This window comes from Xiphophorus hellerii, chromosome 22 (genome assembly GCF_003331165.1).
Source record: "Xiphophorus hellerii strain 12219 chromosome 22, Xiphophorus_hellerii-4.1, whole genome shotgun sequence".
Classification (NCBI taxonomy): domain Eukaryota; kingdom Metazoa; phylum Chordata; class Actinopteri; order Cyprinodontiformes; family Poeciliidae; genus Xiphophorus; species Xiphophorus hellerii.
The window spans coordinates 643,509-660,174 of NC_045693.1; the positions used below are offsets into that span (position 1 = coordinate 643,509).

General features: G+C 50.0%; 2 protein-coding genes across 2 annotated transcripts; one reads left to right on the plus strand and one right to left on the minus strand.

The window, feature by feature from the left end:
- Positions 1–41: 41 nt before the first annotated feature.
- LOC116713369 (ninein-like protein) lies at positions 42–13,493 on the plus strand. Its single transcript, XM_032553513.1, has 24 exons — positions 42–77; positions 1,026–1,135; positions 1,911–2,409; positions 6,562–6,698; positions 6,768–6,908; positions 7,058–7,232; positions 7,320–7,430; positions 7,649–7,735; positions 7,821–7,920; positions 8,586–8,689; positions 8,769–8,849; positions 8,917–9,032; positions 9,107–9,244; positions 9,320–9,811; positions 10,110–10,214; positions 10,296–10,365; positions 10,556–10,723; positions 10,793–10,918; positions 11,366–11,524; positions 11,596–11,706; positions 11,802–11,879; positions 12,659–12,862; positions 12,935–13,048; positions 13,124–13,493. Exons 1-24 carry the CDS (start codon positions 42–44, stop codon positions 13,316–13,318), a joined length of 3,657 nt encoding a protein of 1,218 aa, XP_032409404.1. The 3' UTR covers positions 13,319–13,493.
- Positions 13,494–13,804: 311 nt separating this feature from the next.
- gins1 (GINS complex subunit 1 (Psf1 homolog)) lies at positions 13,805–16,021 on the minus strand. The gene is made up of 7 exons (XM_032552870.1): positions 15,831–16,021; positions 15,213–15,277; positions 14,639–14,737; positions 14,468–14,558; positions 14,271–14,387; positions 14,129–14,203; positions 13,805–13,944 (listed from the first exon to the last, which is right to left on the minus strand). Exons 1-7 carry the CDS (start codon positions 15,903–15,905, stop codon positions 13,876–13,878), a joined length of 591 nt encoding a protein of 196 aa, XP_032408761.1. The 5' UTR covers positions 15,906–16,021; the 3' UTR covers positions 13,805–13,875.
- Positions 16,022–16,666: the final 645 nt, after the last annotated feature.

Below are 16,666 nucleotides of genomic sequence, written 5' to 3' on the forward strand. Positions count from 1 at the left end.
CCACCATCCATGACATCCTGGAGTCTGTTTGGAAGGACGGGATGGCTCACGTTGCGTCAAACGGTGGAGGCGTCTCCGTACAGGAGGCCGCGCACTGGAGTCACTGGTTCCCAGTCCTGCACAACAGAAATAATAAAACGATTGTTGGTTAAAATCCTGCTCTCTTCTCCTTCCAGTTTAAAATGTTCTAAAAATTTCCGTATAAAAGCATATGCCGGTGGTTAAAAGCTACAGGGGTTTTAAAATCACTTTTTACCAGTTTTAATTTTCTTAAAAAGGAACCCAGCCAGAATCTGGTCATGTTGTTTGTTTTCGGCTTGGTGGAAATGTTCATTACGTGTTTTAAGTGAGTGGCTGCCTAAAAACAAATACAAATCTGGGACTCCTTTCCCTCCTTTCTCCTTCGGTCTCTTCATAATCTCTCTTTGCAGTCTGTCCCATTTGGAGCCCCAGATAAAGTAAAAAATGGCTCGATGCAGCTCTAAAATCACTCTAATAGGAGGAATGAAAACAGAACTGGTTAATAAAAACACTGGTAAAATCACTGCTTTCACTATTAAAATCTTCTCCTCTATCGTTAGATTCCTCAGTCCCCAGAATCCCAGTCTTTATTTTACTTTTCCTATTATTTCTGTCCAGTTTGTCTTTCCTCCTCCATTTCTATCGAATTTCACCCCCAGTATTTTTTGTTCTTCCTGCGATACCTGAAACTGTAATCCTGTGTTTTTGTTATTTCTCCATGGTCTGTAGAATTGGGCTTTTGTTTTTCTTTGTTTATTTTGGAACCCGATGCTTTCCCGAACCAATCTGTTAATTGAAAAATCCTATCCACTGATAAAAGGTCTGTACATAAAATGTTAAAATCATCCATATATAAAAGACATTTGGCTTCCTGCCCTCCACTCCCCGGTATCGTTACCCCTAAAATCTGTGGGTCCTTCTCAAGATCTGCGCCAGCGGCTCGATGCAGGCGGATAACGGACAACCCTGACGGACACCCAGTTCACTTTCACTGCTTTTGTCAGAAACCCGTTAACCAGGAACCTGCTGGAGATGTCTCGGTACAGCAGTCCCACCCACGCTACGAACCTCCCAGGAAAACCCATTTTTCGCAGTACCTGAAAGAGGTACTGGTGTGAGACCCGATCGAAAGCTTTCTCAAAATCTAGATTTAGGACTATCAGCCCAATGTTTCTGTCTCTCGCAAAACAGATGGTGTCTCGGATCAGTACCAGGCTGTCCGTGATCCTCCTTCCTCGGGACTCCTAAGGAACTCGGTAGCACAACTTTGAATCTGAACAGTCAGATAAACTCAAACTCTGACTCCAGAGCTGCTCTACCGTTAAGCTATGTTGTACTTCCTCATGGTTCGGAAGCAAAAAGCCAGAACCGTAGTCTCCCTGTTACTTGGTCTCTAACACTAACGACAATAAACACATATAAGTATAAAATAAAGTAAAAACATTGTCCGTTAGAATGGATGAAAATGTTTAGATCCTTAAATAGCACATTTTTACAAGAAAAATGTCAGAGAATATTGGCTGTTAGCATAAGCTAAAGCTAATGTTAGCCACAAAGTTTAAAGAAAGTAAAACTCACCTTCGTTTCTGTGAATGTATAACGAGGCGAACATCTTAAAACTTTTCTCCAGCTACTTGTTGGAGCTACGGATCGATGTTCATCATTAACTGTTACTCTGGCCAAGCCCTGCAAACACCGAGTGTAAAATGACATTTTCTTCAGACCGGAAACGACCGAGCCGCTTTTCCCTGAACGCGGAAGCTGACCTACAAAGAGCCCGTTGGACTGAAGTTCTGGTCCGGTTTTGATTCCTGATCCAGAACCTCTCTGACCCGGTTAAGAGATGTAAATGTTTCACTCTGGTCCAGTTTGACCCGATGCTCCTGAAGGCAGCACCGCCTGCTGACCAATCAGCAACTGGCAGTGTCTACAGGTGGGCGGGGCCAGAAGGAGCGCCACGTGCTGCAGGTGAACAGGTGTTTCTCCTCAGGCAGCTGCAGTATGATATTCTGCAGAACCAGGCCGGTGACCCAGCGGGTCGGCATGGACCAGTGTCAGGTGATTATCCAGGCCAAGCTGCAGAACCAGAACCAGTGGTTCTCCTCAGTGTTTGGGCCGTCGGTTCAAACGTGTTTTGTAGAATCAGTCGGATTCATTCAGGCGATTCTGGTCGGGATAATCCAGATTAGCAGATCTTATTCCTTCTTCTCTCTCTCCTTCCAGAACCAGCAGCTGGTACCGGACGGCTCGGCCCGCTCCCTGCTCACAGCCACTGTGGGCCCCAGGGTTCTGACCCGGCTGGACGACGGGTCTGGCGGCACCAGCCCGGAGCGCGTGGCGGCGCTGTGGGCCGAGGCGGGCATCAGGAACAGCCAGCAGATCCTGCAGGTGGGTCCAGACCCGGTTCTGTGGGATTACAATAGAATCTGAATTAGAGGAGTACCAGAGCACTCTGTCTGGTTCTGGTACTGGTTGCTTGCTGACCCGATCGAAACCGCACAGTAGATTATGTCAGAACCTCAGATTACTCACATTCGAGTCAGATCGGGTCGGGTCGGTACCAAAGGTGTCCCATATTTCTCCATGATTGATCTGGAAAAACGTAATAATTTTAGATCTATAGAAAATGCTAATAGAATAGAAGGTCGTTCCACTGCTCCTCTTTTGTTTTCAATGCATTTTCTGCGTATATAACTTTATATATTTATTACGTTTAACGAAGACAGTCGGTGATCAGCTGTAGGTTAGAGAAGATGCAGCAGAACCAGAACCGGGCTCAGTACCATGGGAACCGACCGACTGGAGGTTAGCGAAGACACAGCAGAAGAAGAAACAGATGAACTGATGTTGGATTATTTCTGATGTTCATGAAAGTAGAAACAGCAGGAGAGGGAGAGCGATTAGGTGATGGCAGCATCATGTCAGCCGCCTCCAGGAAGGAACCAGCCAATCAGAACACAGAGCAGGTGGAGCTGCCATGGAGAGAAAAGAACAGGAAACCAAAAGTTAAAATGACGGCAAACGGTGCAAACTGGAGAGTAGTAGAAGAAGAAAGGGAGGAGGAGTGGCCAGTTTGTCCTGCAGCAGCCGGTAGCATCATGACTACAGGAGGAGCTCAGGATGACCCCGGCCAGCAGGTCAGGAAAGTTTTAATACAGGAAATATTCAGGGTGTCTTTATTGTTATTATTATTATTAATCCTTTATTTATGCAGGAACATCTCTAGAGACTCATTATCAACAACAAATAACATAAAAACAATAATAATTATAATCTGATAAACAGACTAAAACTGGCAGCAGGTTTTCATTTCCTGTCTAATCCTGACAGATTAGATTAATCTGGAGTTATGGAAATATCTGAGTATCACCAGCACTGATCCTGTCTGCTGAACTGGGCTGAGCCCAGAGCCCAGTGGGACTCCACCAGTAACCCAGCAGTCTGAAGAACATTTATCATTCAGGAACAAACTGGGATCAGTGGGACAGACGGGACTAAACCAGTTTACTGCTGTTCCCTTCAGACCAACATGATCCAGATGTTCTATCCTAGATCAGAGGAAGATCGGCTCTCGATCTGTGATTTATCAGGTATAGATCTGGGATTTATTGGCTCTAGACACCACAAACCCCAGACTGGACGAGCTGACACGAGAAGTGCAGGACATGGACCTTACCAGAGGGCCGCTTTTCATTGGCTGATGCCTATTCTACGTGGCCGTCTCACAAACACACTTAGCTTCCCGTTAGCTAAGTACAGCATAATGGCAGAACTGATACAACTTGTACACCTTGAAGCCTGCCTGCTACACAGTCTGACATTAGCTAAACAGATCAATATGCAATGTGTCTGTATCTGACATACACTAAAGATTTTATTTTAGCAGAAAAGGCTTTGGACTAAACTGTTGCTCGTGTTAGCCACGTTAGCACCAAGTATAGAATAGAATAGAATTACTTTATTCATCCCAGCAGGGAAATTATTTCGCAGTTACAGCATAGAGACAAGACACAGAACATCCACCACTGAGTAGCAATGTAGACAAGATAAAATAAAAATAAAATATAACATGCTGTCAATATAAAAAGCAGCTTAGAGCAGTCCTTGCAAAGATTCAAAAAATGCAGATATGTATATGTAAATATATGTACAGCAGTGTGCCACAGTGCAGTTGTGCAAAATCAGACTGATTAGTGCAGAACAATGATTTAGCTTTTATTGTACAGTGAGATGGCATGTGGCAGGAAGGATTTCCTGTATCTGTCCCTACGACAGCGGAGCTGGAGCAGCCTATGTGAGAAGGTGCTCCGCTGTCTGTCCACTGTGTGGTGGAGAGGGTGCTGTTTATTGTCCATAATAGACAGAACCTTCTTCAGTGTCCTCCTCTCCACCACAGTTTCCAGGGACTCCAGCCTTAGTCCCAGTACAGAGCCAGCTTTCCTGATGATTTTGTCCAGTCTATTAGAGTCGCTGGCTCTGATGCTGCTTCCCCAACACACAGCAGCAAAGAAGATGGCGCCGGCAACAACACTGTGATAAAAGGTCTCCAACATCTTGCTGCACACATTGAAGGATCTCAGCTTCCTTAAAAAATAGAGTCTGCTCATCCCCTTCCTGCACACAGCGTCAGTGTTAGATGCCCAGTCCAGTCTGTTGCCGATTACAACTCCCAGGTATTTGTAATCCTCCACCTCCTCCACCACTTCCCCTTTGACCTTTAGTGGCCGTGAAGCTATAAGTATATAAGTACAGCTAGTCAATCAACCGTCGCTGTGTTCAGGGAAGCGCTGATTAATAATCTAGAAATAAATATCAAGCCTGGAAACTTGATATCGTAACGGACTGAATGTTATGTTTTTAACGTAATCTTTGCTCGTCTTGCGGGGAGCAGGCGGTTGCCACGGTAACAGGTGTGCTTAAACTACAAAGAGAGAGAGAGAGAGTAAAAAGGTAGGAGTGGTTTTGAGTTGATCACCTGTTCAGGTTATTTTATCTTTGTTTCCCTTTGCTGTGGCTCATTACAGCCGCTGTAGTTTCTAAATGTTGGACTAATTACCTCGTTCGTTTGTGAGTTTACGTCATTCACAACAAAAATCAAATAGAACAAATATATTTCATAAAATGTTAACAAACAAATGGCTTCTACCGCGGTAATTATGTGAAATTAAATTAATTATATCCCAACTTCAGAAGATTTGCCTTTACCTTTACAGAGCTCTTTGGTTCCTCCTATCAGTCTGTAGCTTCTCATATTGAGGTCAAAGTTCAGATCTACCATAACTGACTGACACCTGCTGGCCTCAGGTTTGCAACCAGCTTGTGACTGAGAAACCAGTAACCTGCTCCCAGTTGATGACATGAACTTGTTAGTTCCTCTGTCCATTTAGTAGCTGATATATTTTTACTGGTATCAGCGATAATTATCACTGTTACACTGATGACCAGTTCAACATTAAAACTGAACATAAACTACAACATCAAACTGTCCAACAACTCAGACCTTTAATGTCATTTCATCATCAGAAACGAGGCTCAGCAGTGAAAAGGGCTTTGAAATGGACGGTTATGAAACGGTTTGTAAAAACAGAAAACAAAATGGAGGTGGTGTAGCTCTTTTAGTGGACAAGAACATTAATTATAAGAAGACAGAAACAATGTCAACTGTCATGGATAATGTTGAATGTGTGACTATAGAAAGACTCATGGAAAAAAAGAAGAATGTCTTTATGAGCTGCTCCTGGATCAAATATAGGAATATTCAATAACTGGATGGAAGAAACATTTATAAAAGTTAATCAGAAAGTTGCATTTATCTGTGGGGATTTCAACATTGATCTTCTAAATCCAAATAAACACAGAATTACAGAAGAACTTAACACCATGCACTGTCTAAGATCACCAGTTGCATTGCATCGCACTGTCAACATTAACTGGTAATATTTTTACTTTCTATTCTTGAAAATAGTTTAACTAGTAGAATATTAATAAGTGACATAACTGATCATTTACCAGAGTTCACAGTCTTTGACTGTAAAACTGATGAAAACATCAGATCACAATACAGACGGTTCAGTTAGAAGATTCACTGAAGGCACTAAAATCCCATTTGATGACTTTTGATTTGAGATTAATTTATAGAATAAATTATGTGAATTACAGCTAGCTAACGGTCTGAGCTAGCATTGAAGCTAACGGTCTGAGCTAGCATTGAAGCTAACGGTCTGAGCTAGCATTGAAGCTAACGGTCTGAGCTAGCGTTGAAGCTAATGGTCTGAGCTAGCGTTGAAGCTAACGGTCTGAGCTAGCGTTGAAGCTACATTCAGGCTAACAACATCAGAGTCAGTGTGAAGGTTAAAGTTTCCACCATGAAGATTTGATCAGGATTTACCAATAAATCAGATCAATTTGATCCAATAATAGATCGTCAGCTGGATGAACCTGCATCCAGAACCTTCAATCTGCAGCATTAGTCTGAGCAGCGCCCCCTGCTGGTTGGAGGTCTGGTTCTGTAAAGCTGTGTGTGTGTGTGTGTGCTTGCAGAGCCTGGACTTCCCCCTGGAGGAGCGGCTCAGCCTATCGGACCTGACCCTGGTTCTGGACAACGAGCTGCTGCTGAGCGCCAACTCTGTCCACCAGGCGGCGCTCATCTCCTACAGGACCGAGATCCAACATCTGCAGTAGGCTCCGGAACTAGCCGGCCCAGGTTGGCCCACCCGGACCCGGTTCTGACCCGTTCTGTCTTCCAGGGAGGCGTTGGAGCAGGCCAGCAGAGAGCGGGACAAGCTGAGGTTCGATCTGGACCGGGCCGACCAGCAGAACCTGCAGCTTGTTCGGGAGGCGGACGACCGGCACGCCAGCATGGAGGCGCTCAACCAGAACCGGATCAGGTAGGACCCGGTTCTGGAGCCGGACCGGGTCAGAACGCTGCTGGTTCTGTATGTGACCCGTAAACAGAGGAGGTTCTGTAAAGTTCTGACCCATAAAGCGTGTGCGGGAGGTGGAGGTCGGTTCTGACGGACCCATTCTGACCCAACAGGGATCTGGAGTCGGACTTCAGGCGCCGAGCTGCGGCGCTGCGGCTGCAGGCGGAGCAGGAGAACGAGGCGCTGCTGCAGCAGGGCGAGCGAGAGCGCAGCGCTCTGCGGCAGGAGCTGCTGCTGCTGCGGGGGAAGGAGGCGGAGCTTCAGGAGGAGCTGGATTCCGCCACACAGGTCCGTTCTGCTGGTTCTGACCCGGTTCTGCTGTTTCTGACCTGATTCTGCTGGTTCTGACCCGGTTCTGATGGTTCTGTGCTCCAGGAGAAGCTCCGCCTGCAGCAGGAGCTCGGCGCCTTGCAGTCCGCGCTGAGGGAAGCAGATGGTTCTGTTCAGAGGCTGCAGACGGATCTGGACCAGCTGCTGCTACACAAGGTGACCAGAACCGGGCCGACCCGGTCCGGGTTTCCTCTCCGTCCTGTAGCTCTGATCCGGTCCAGGTGATCCGGGCCGGGTGTTGGTGAATCCCGGTCGGGTCCGGTTTCTGTTCTGACTCTCCTGATGAATGTTTGATGAGCCCGTGTCTCTGCTGTCAACGGATCAGAACCGCTGAGCCCGCTCCGCTGACTGCTCTGCTCTGAATGTTCTGACAGCTCGGTGGTTTGGACCCGGCCGGCGCCGGCCTGAGCCATGAGGAACGGTTCTGTGAGCTGCTCAGAGAGTCCCAGCGCCAGTGCAGGGTAGGATCGGTACCAGTCTGACCCGGCAGAACCTCGGAGCCCAGCAGGACGCTCACCTGTCTCTCTGTGTCTGCGGTGCGTTCAGGAGCTGCAGGACAGAAACGACGAGCTGCTGGAGGCCCAGAGGAGCTGCAGGAGGTCCTCCAGGCCATCAGGGGGCGCCGGCAGCCAGTGCGACGCAGCAGGTACCGCAGCAGCCTGGCTGGGTCAGAACCAGAACCTGTTTCCTGCTCTCTGATTGGCTGATGAAGGAACTAGAACTTTACCCGACCCGGTTATGGTTCTGGTCCATTTTTCCAGACGTTCCTCCAGAACCTTCAGCTCAGAGTGATGATGGTTCTGGTTCTGACCCAGTCAAATACTCAGGACCTTCTGAGTATTTGATTGGTTTCTGTCCAATCAGAGAGCAGCATGGTTCTGATTGGTTCCGGTTGGTTCTGGTTGGTTCCGGAGGCACTGGACCTGGAGGTTCTGTTGACCCATAATCATGAGGAACCAGAAGGTTCTGATGCTTCCAGGCTCCGATTCTTGTCCAATCAGGAGAGATGTTGTGGGATGGAATCACCATAGCAACCACTGCCTTCCCTTCACAATAAGAGCCGTCAGCCAGGTTCTGATGGGGGAAGGTTCTGGAAGCTTTGGAACCGGGAGAACGGGTCGGACCGAGCCGCTGAGTCACAGGCTGCCAGAACCGGACCTGCAGGTCTGGCTAAGCCCCGCCCACCAACACACACCTGCAGCTCAGCAGAGTGTGTGTTGGTGTGTGAGCGGCGCCATGTCTCTCAGTGAGTTCCTGTTCTGTTCTGGGTTTGGTTCTGGTTCCAGTTCTGACCCGGTCTCTCCTCTCCAGGCGACTCGGACATGAGGAGCATCCAGTCGGAGCTGGCGCTGCAGCAGCTGAAGGAGAGCCACCAGGAGGCGCTGCAGCAGCTGCACATCCAGCTGGAGACGCAGGTACCGGTTCTGCTGGCGGCCCGGTGGTACCTGTTCTGGCCCAGCAGAACTTCTGACTTTTCATCCTCCTGTCCCTCAGATGAACTACTATGAGCGACAGCTGGACATGATGAAGCAGAACATGGAGGTGGAGAGAAAGGACATCTGCCAGGCCTTCAAGGTGAGCCGAACCAGAACCAGAACCAGAGGTCCAGCTGCTGCTGATGATGATGATGTTTCTTTGTCAGGTGGAGATCAGTGAGCTGGAGGAGCAGAAGGTCCAGGTGGAGCAGCAGCTGAAGGAGGCGCTGACTCGCCTCCAGAACCAGCAGGGGGCGGGGCTTACCGCCGAGGAGCAGCGCAGGTCCGCCCCCTGCTGGTTCCCATGGGTTCTGCCAGGTCAGGATGCCACAGTGACCCGGTTCTGGTTCTGTTCAGGGTGCAGCGAGAGCGGGCCGAGCTGGAGCAGAACTACGCCAGAGAGATCGGCAACCTGGTGCAGAAGCTGAGCGCCGAGAAGGAGCAGCTGGAGGCGGAGCTTAAGCTGCACACACAGCAGGAAGTGATGCGCGTCAGGTAGGTGGGCCAATCACAGACCAGCATGTCACAGCGTCCCGCAGCCAATCACAGCCGAGCTGTCGCTGTGAGCAGGAAGGAGGAGGCGGCCCCACGGTTCGGCCAATCACAGGTCGGCCTGGAGGGGGCGGAGCCAGTGGAGCCGCAGGAAGTTCTGCTCCTCAGAAATGGGTCGGACTCCCTAGACTGGATCAGGAGCGTTGAGACGGCGCTGCAGGAAGTGCTGCAGGAGGAGCAGAACCGGACCTCACTGCTGCAGGAGGAGGTGACCCGGTTGGGCCAGGAGAACAGAACCTACATGGTTCTGGTGGACCAGCTGTCCTCCCAGATCGTGGAAATGGAGGAGGAGCTGTGCTCCCTCAGCGCCCCCTCCAGAACCTCGGAGCGGATCGACTTGCTGCAACGGGCCCTGTTGGACTCCCAGAACCAGCTGAGCAGAACCCAACAGAACTTTGAGACGGAGAAGAGGAGGCTGGCCCGGCAGCTGGTGGAGCTGGAGGACCTGGTTCTGGAGCTGGAGGTCCGGACCGACTGGGAGGACCAGGCCGACCGGACCGGACCTCACAGGTTTGTCAGCTAGAGTGAACTGGAGGCAGGTCTCTATGGCCAATCAGAACGCACGGCTCCATCTCTAACCGGCCAATCAGAACGCACGGCTCCATCTCTAACCGGCCAATCAGAACGCACGGCTCCATCTCTAACCGGCCAATCAGAACGCACGGCTCCATCTCTAACCGGCCAATGATTTGACTGCATGAATTTCATGGACCAATCAGATCCTCTGTATGTGAACTAACTGCTCCGTCTGGTTCCAGTTCTGGTTCAGGTTGTGTATCTTCAGGTTCTGTTGGGTTCTGTCCTGCAGGGCCCAGCTGGAGGCGGTCCGGTCGGAGAATGCGGCTCTGCAGGAGAGGCTGAAGGTTCTGCAGCAGACAGTCCAGAACCTGGAGGATGAGTCTGAGAAGAGGAGGCGAGTCTGGCTCCAGGCCCCGGGTTCTGATCCTCTGCCGGTTCTGGAGAAGTCTGACCCGGTCCGCTGTTCTGCTTGCAGGAGGAGGCAGCAGGAGGTGGAGGAGGAGCGGGAGACAAGCAGAGAGGAGGAGGAGCAGCTCCACAGAGAGGTTCTGACCCGGCCCACATGCTTTGGAAGTGCTGTCAGACTTTCACAATAAAGGTTCTGGAGGCTCCCAGTGAGGCATCAAAGAACTTTACTATGATCTGAACTGGGAGGCATCAGAACCTCCTGGTTCTGGTGTGGGAGGCGGTTCAGAACCGGCCTCCAGACTCCTGACCCGTCTTCTCCCGCTGCAGAACTCCCGGTACCGTGAGGAGGTTCTGGACCTGAGTGGCAGGAACCTGCAGCTCAGCAGCGACAACGGCAACCTTAGCAACCGTCTCCATAGCGAGCAGGAGATGGTCCGGATGCTGCGGGAACGCCTAGCAACCGTTACCAAGGAACAGGAAGAGGAGGGGGCTGCTGTGAGTCGGGCTGATAGACCAGAGTTCAAAGGTAAAAGCTGTTGGAGCTGACAGGTGCTGTTGTTTCAGGTGAGGCGGCTGGAGGCGGAGCTTAGCAATGTGAAGGCGGAGCTTAGCAGGATGAGGGCGGAGCTTCAGATGGTGGCGGAGGAGAGGGAGGAGCTGCAGAAAGACGGGGAGCAGCAGAAACGCTACGTAAGATAGGTGCAAAAACACCACCTGCAGCCGGGGGGCAGAATACAGGGGGTAAGACACGCCCCTTTAATAAGAGACACGCCCCTTTAATAAGAGACACGCCCCTTTAATATGAGCGACAGAACTGCTTAATATTCCAGAAACTCGATTTGCAGAATCGTGTCATAAACTAAATGATTTTCATATTTAACTCGATGTTTTCTATCAGCAGTGAAAGATGACAGGATGGTTCTTCAGTGATGTTAAAGAAATGTTTCATAATAACCAATAATAAATATGAGTTTTACCTAAAGTCTAATAATTAAGAACTTTAGCATTTAAAACGATGTTTAAAGTTCTGCCCGAACAGCCAGCACAGCGGCCATTTCGTCCAGTCCAACATTAGCAGGGATTAGAGCATCTCCCCCTGCTGGAGTCAGGCTGTAGCTGCAGCTTCCTGTCCTGCAGGCGGAGCAGCAGGCGCAGCAGCAGGCGCAGCAGCAGGCGCAGCAGCGTGTCGCCGCCCTGCAGGCGAAGGCCGAGCTGCTGGCCGCCACACAGGAGAATCTGGGCCACGCTCAGGAAGTGTCGGAGCTCCACAGGAAGCTGAGGGAGGCGCTCAGTAAGGTGAGCTATGCTGCAGTGTGTTTGTCAGTCGTCATGTTTGACCCGGTTCTGATTGGTTCTGTTGGCTGCAGGTGGAGGAGCAGCAGGCAGAGGCCCAGAGGTTGATGGAGGAGAAGACGGAGCTCCAGCAGAACCTGCAGACCCACAGACTGACGGTCCAGAACCAGGAGCTGCAGCAGCAGGTACCGGGGCGGGGCTTCACAATTAATTACCAGAACCTGTAGAACTGGGCCCAGACTGGACCCATGATGATGTGACTGGTTCTGTTTGGGTCCAGAACCTGAACCAGGAGCAGCAGAACCTGAAGTCCAGATTGGACCAGGCGGAGACGGCGCGGACACAGGCAGAGGAGCAGGTCAGAACCAGACTGGAAATGGGTCAGAACCGGACCAGAACCAGATAGAGACAGCGCACAAGGTCCATCAGCATGAGGTCAGGAGACGGTGAATCCTCTGAGTGAGGCTAACAGTCTGAGTTAGCAGTCAGGCTAACAGTATGAGCTAACTGTATGAGCTAACAGTCAGGCTAACACTATGAGCTAACAGTTAGGCTAACAGTATGAGCTAACAGTCAGGCTAACAGTATGACCTAACAGTCAGGCTAACAGTATGACCTAACAGTCAGGCTAACAGTATGACCTAACAGTCAGGCTAACAGTATGACCTAACAGTTAGGCTAACAGTATGAGCTAACAGTCAGGCTAACAGTATGACCTAACAGTCAGGCTAACAGAATCTAACAGTCAGGCTAACAGAATGAGCTAACAGTCAGGCTAACAGTATGAGCTAACAGTCAGGCTAACAGTATGAGCTAACAGTCAGGCTAACAGTATGAGCTAACAGTCAGGCTAACAGAATGAGCTAACAGTATGAGCTAACAGTCAGGCTAACAGTATGAGCTAACAGTCAGGCTAACAGTATGAGCTAACAGTATGAGCTAACAGTCAGGCTAACACGGTCCGAGTCAACATGACCATAAAGTTCTGATCAACATTTACTGATAATCAGATAAAAACCATCTAGATCTAAACAACAAGCTGAAGAGATTTTAGTGGAGCTGCAGCTGCTGATCCACTTAACCTGAAGCAGTAGAACCAAGTCAGAACCGGGTCAGAACCCGTGTGTGTGTTTGCAGGCGCAGCGGGCGGATGTGGCGCTAGGCGTGGCCAAGGCGCAGCAGCTGCGGTGGCTGCAGCAGCTGCAGGAGCATGCGGGCGGCAGGCAGCAGCTGGAGCAGCTGCAGGCGGAGCTGCGGGCGGAGCAGGGGCGGAGCCAGCAGCGACAGGCGCAGCTGGAGCTGCAGCTGCAGCAGAGCAGATCCCAGGCCAGCCTGAAGCAGGTGGGTTCAGAACCAGAACCGGCCCAGCTGCACAGGTTCTGGTTCTGACCGCTGCCTCTATGCTGCCTTCAGGAACAGTTCAATAGAGCGGAGGCAGCGCTGCAGCAGCGGGCCGCCGGCCTGGAGGCGCAGCTGAAGGCGCTGCGCAGCGTGCTGCAGGACAACGTGCAGCAGCTGAAGGAGCAGGTGAGTCTGTGGTTCTGCTGGCGCCGACCCGCCGGCCCATTCTGACCTCTGGTTCTGACCTTTGGTTCTGTCCAGATGGAGCGGAGCAACAAGACCAGCAGTGCACTGAAGGAGCTGCACCTGCAGAATACGCAGCTGCTGGCGGCGCTGCAGGTCACAGAGCTGCGGCAGAAACAGGCAGAGAAGAAGAACGACCAGCTGGAGGACAAGGTCACAGCGTTGGGGGCGCTGCTGAGGGAGGTGGTGGCCGCCACCGTGACCTCCAGCTGACCTCTAGTTGGGAGCCGATGACCTTCAGCAAGGAGGCATCCAATCAGAGCTGAGGATCGTCCAATCAGAGCTCACCTCCTGGCATTTTTAGCTGCTCTGGTTCCATTCAGACATTTGAAGCTGATTTTTCTCTAAATGGAGGTTGTTTTTTTTATTTGTTTTTATTTTCTTCAGATGTTTTTCTGTCTGAAATGATTCAGCTTTAAGGGGAATTTTATAGAAAAACTGATTATTTCTAATAAACATTTTTAATATTGTTTTATGTGAAATATTTTAAACTTGATAAAATTTCTTTTAAAGTTTTCTAACCTGTCGGCTCAGTGTCACTGTGTGTAAACTGGTGGGTGTGGCCTCTCCACCTGGACAGGTACTAGGTTTTTACCTCAGAGTGAGACCTCCTGTTCTGGGTTAAAATGAGGTGCTGATGTTCACCTGGATCTGTGAAATCTGCCCGGCAACAGACTTAACTCTCAGTGACAACACAAAGGAAGGAACAAAACAACTTTATTTGTAAAAATGCAAACATGGCCGCCGAGATGCCGTCTGTCTCCTGGAGGTTATGACATCACATGCTCCAGAACGCCCTGGCGAATCAGCTGCTCACATTTCCACCGTGGCAGGAAGTGCTGCGGACAAAAACCACTTCCTGTCAGGATGAGTCAGAACATGGGCCACCTGTTCACTTCCTGTCTCAGCTGGAAACCGCTACACTCCCAGTACTCCCAGTTACATCCCATTAAAGCACCAGCAGGACTGTAGTCATAGCAACTGTCGTGCTTCTCTCATCACTAACATGGAGTCTGTTCTCACCTGGCTGTTCTTCTTCAGCAGGATTACGGTTCCGTCGTCGATCTCGAACTCACCGTGGTCCTTCAGGCACCTGACCTGGAAACGCACAGGGAGGTCAGCGGGGTCACTCTGCGGGTCAGGCTGCAGGTCAGAGGTCACTCACCTGGATGTAGAGGCTCTTTGGAGGCTTCATGTCCTGCGTGACGTCCAGTCCCTCCTGTCCCCCGATGGACCGCATGAAGGAGGCCAGGGACTTTTTATACAGGCCAAACCACTGCACCTGAACACACCACGCACACAGGTGCGGTCAGCCTTCAGGTGAGCCAGCAGAAACCCCCATCAGGAAGTGATGTCACTGACCTCCTCTGCAGACATGTGGAACCGGACGTTGGCGGGCAGAACGCTGCCGTACTCCCAGCGCAGTGCGCGGATCCTCAGCAGACGGTCGTACCTGCAAACAGCAGGTCAAAGGTCAGCATCAGAGGTCACAGGACCCGGGCCGGCAGGTCACATGACTGTGGGCGGAGTTACAGGTAGGCCACGACGCAGCGCTGGTTCCTCAACAGGCAGCAGTGGCGCAGCTTGATGGAGGGGATGAGGTCAGCCCGGCCGGCGGCCTTCGCCTCCGACCTGCAAGAGACGGAGAGGTCAGGAGGTCAGACGGAGCGCAACCGGTTCTGGTACCAGAGCATCCGGTTCTTTACCGGTACCAGGGAATGGTTCCCTTAAAGGGCCAGTATTATGTTTTATAGCACAATCAGTAACTGTGTGGCACTCTGCTGTTCTAAAATTGCTGTTTATATCAAATACAGGAATTTGACTTCCTGTCTTAACACCTTTTAACCCTTGAACCTTTTCACCAGCATCGCTCTGAGCAGCATGAGATCAGCAGCTGTTTGCTAATTGCTGCTGGCTAGTCTGAAGGAGCTGAGTGGGGGAGGAGCTGTTTCCTTGAAGGTCCAACAGGGCGTTTTGCCCAGCTGAATGGTTGCCATGGAGACTAATGAATTTCTCATGAAACCATATGAAGCCAACAGGAACTTAAACCCAACAGAACCAGAACTAGCCTGGACCATGTAGAACCGTGCAGTGGGTCGGTACTCACACATCAGCCTGGTTCTGTTCGTACAGAGCCTCCATCTCCTGCAGAACCTGCCGCAGTCCGTCCTCCTGGAACCAAGAACTGATTCCAATTAATCCATCGCAGCCATCATTTCTCTTCATATTTATCAAACTGTTTCAATCACGTGTTGGATCCGCCGTCTATTAACTAGAAATGTCTTTAAAATGAACTTTCAGTTGAATGTTTTTAGACACGATCAACTCTTAAACTTCAGCAGAGTTCCGCAGAATAATTTCAGTTAGAAATCTGATATTGGGGTTAAGCACAACCCACATATGGAGGCCTTGGTCCTCGACTGGCTGCCGCAGGTTCGATTCCCGGTCTGGTGACCTTTGCCGCATGTCTCCCCCTTCTCTCATTACCCTCTTTCCTGTCAATTCACTATCAAATAAAGGCCTTTATTTAAAAATAAATAAATCTGATATCAAAAAACTTCACCGTGTTCATCTGAGCCGAAATGTTAAATGAAGAGATTATTTTCCGACAACATTACTATTATATCTGTGGTTTACAGTTTTCAGCTTAAATCAGGGGTCAAACCTTAAACCAGAACGTTTCTGGGCGGAGTTCCAGCTGTTGGATCCCACCCGGGATACTCACGTTGAAAGCGGGCAGCTGGCCGTCGCTCACCCGGTGCAGCTCCCGGATCAGCTCGATGGCTTTCTCACAGAACATCCTGGAGCTCAGAACCGCCAGCGCACCGAACAGAACCGGGACTGACTAACCCGGAGAGCCGAGGAGCAGCTTCGCGGTAAAATTCTTTGTTGTGGTCACGTGACTCGGTGACGTAATTCTCCGGAAGCCGCTGAGGGACAAACAGAAGCAGCTCCTGCGGCGATGTGGAAAAACAGGCAACAGAGTTACATTTACCGGGTAGGATTTATAATTTATTGATGATTTATGGACGTATCGTTGCTGCTGATGTTTCTCAACGAAAACTATCAGTTTAGCTCCAAGATCAATGACTTGCTTCGTTAAAACCAATTTAAATTAGATCAAATATTTTGTCAGTTCGGCATAACCCAACAGAACCAACCGGAAACGGGTTTGAGGTTCGTTATGAACGTTTTACTAGTCTGTGCTGTTTTCCGTCACGTGATCAACTGAGCCCTGTTTCAGGAAGCGGGTCAACAAACTCTTGAGTGAACCCACCTGTTAACAGGTGTGATTCACCATGGCAACGGGAAGAAACGTGAAGCCTGAATGAGCATTTCTCACCAAAACAATTAGAAATGTTACTGAAGAAAATCAAAACATGTGAAACAATAAAAGTAACAGATTTAGAGTCCTAAAACTGAAACATTAATTTTATTTGATTCAACAAATCAGATCAAATCTCAGGTGGACAGCCTGTCCTGCACCTGGACAGGTGGGGGAGAGCAAGCTCCTGATTGGTCGGCTTTATGTTTGAGCTCTGAACACTGGGGGGAGCTGCT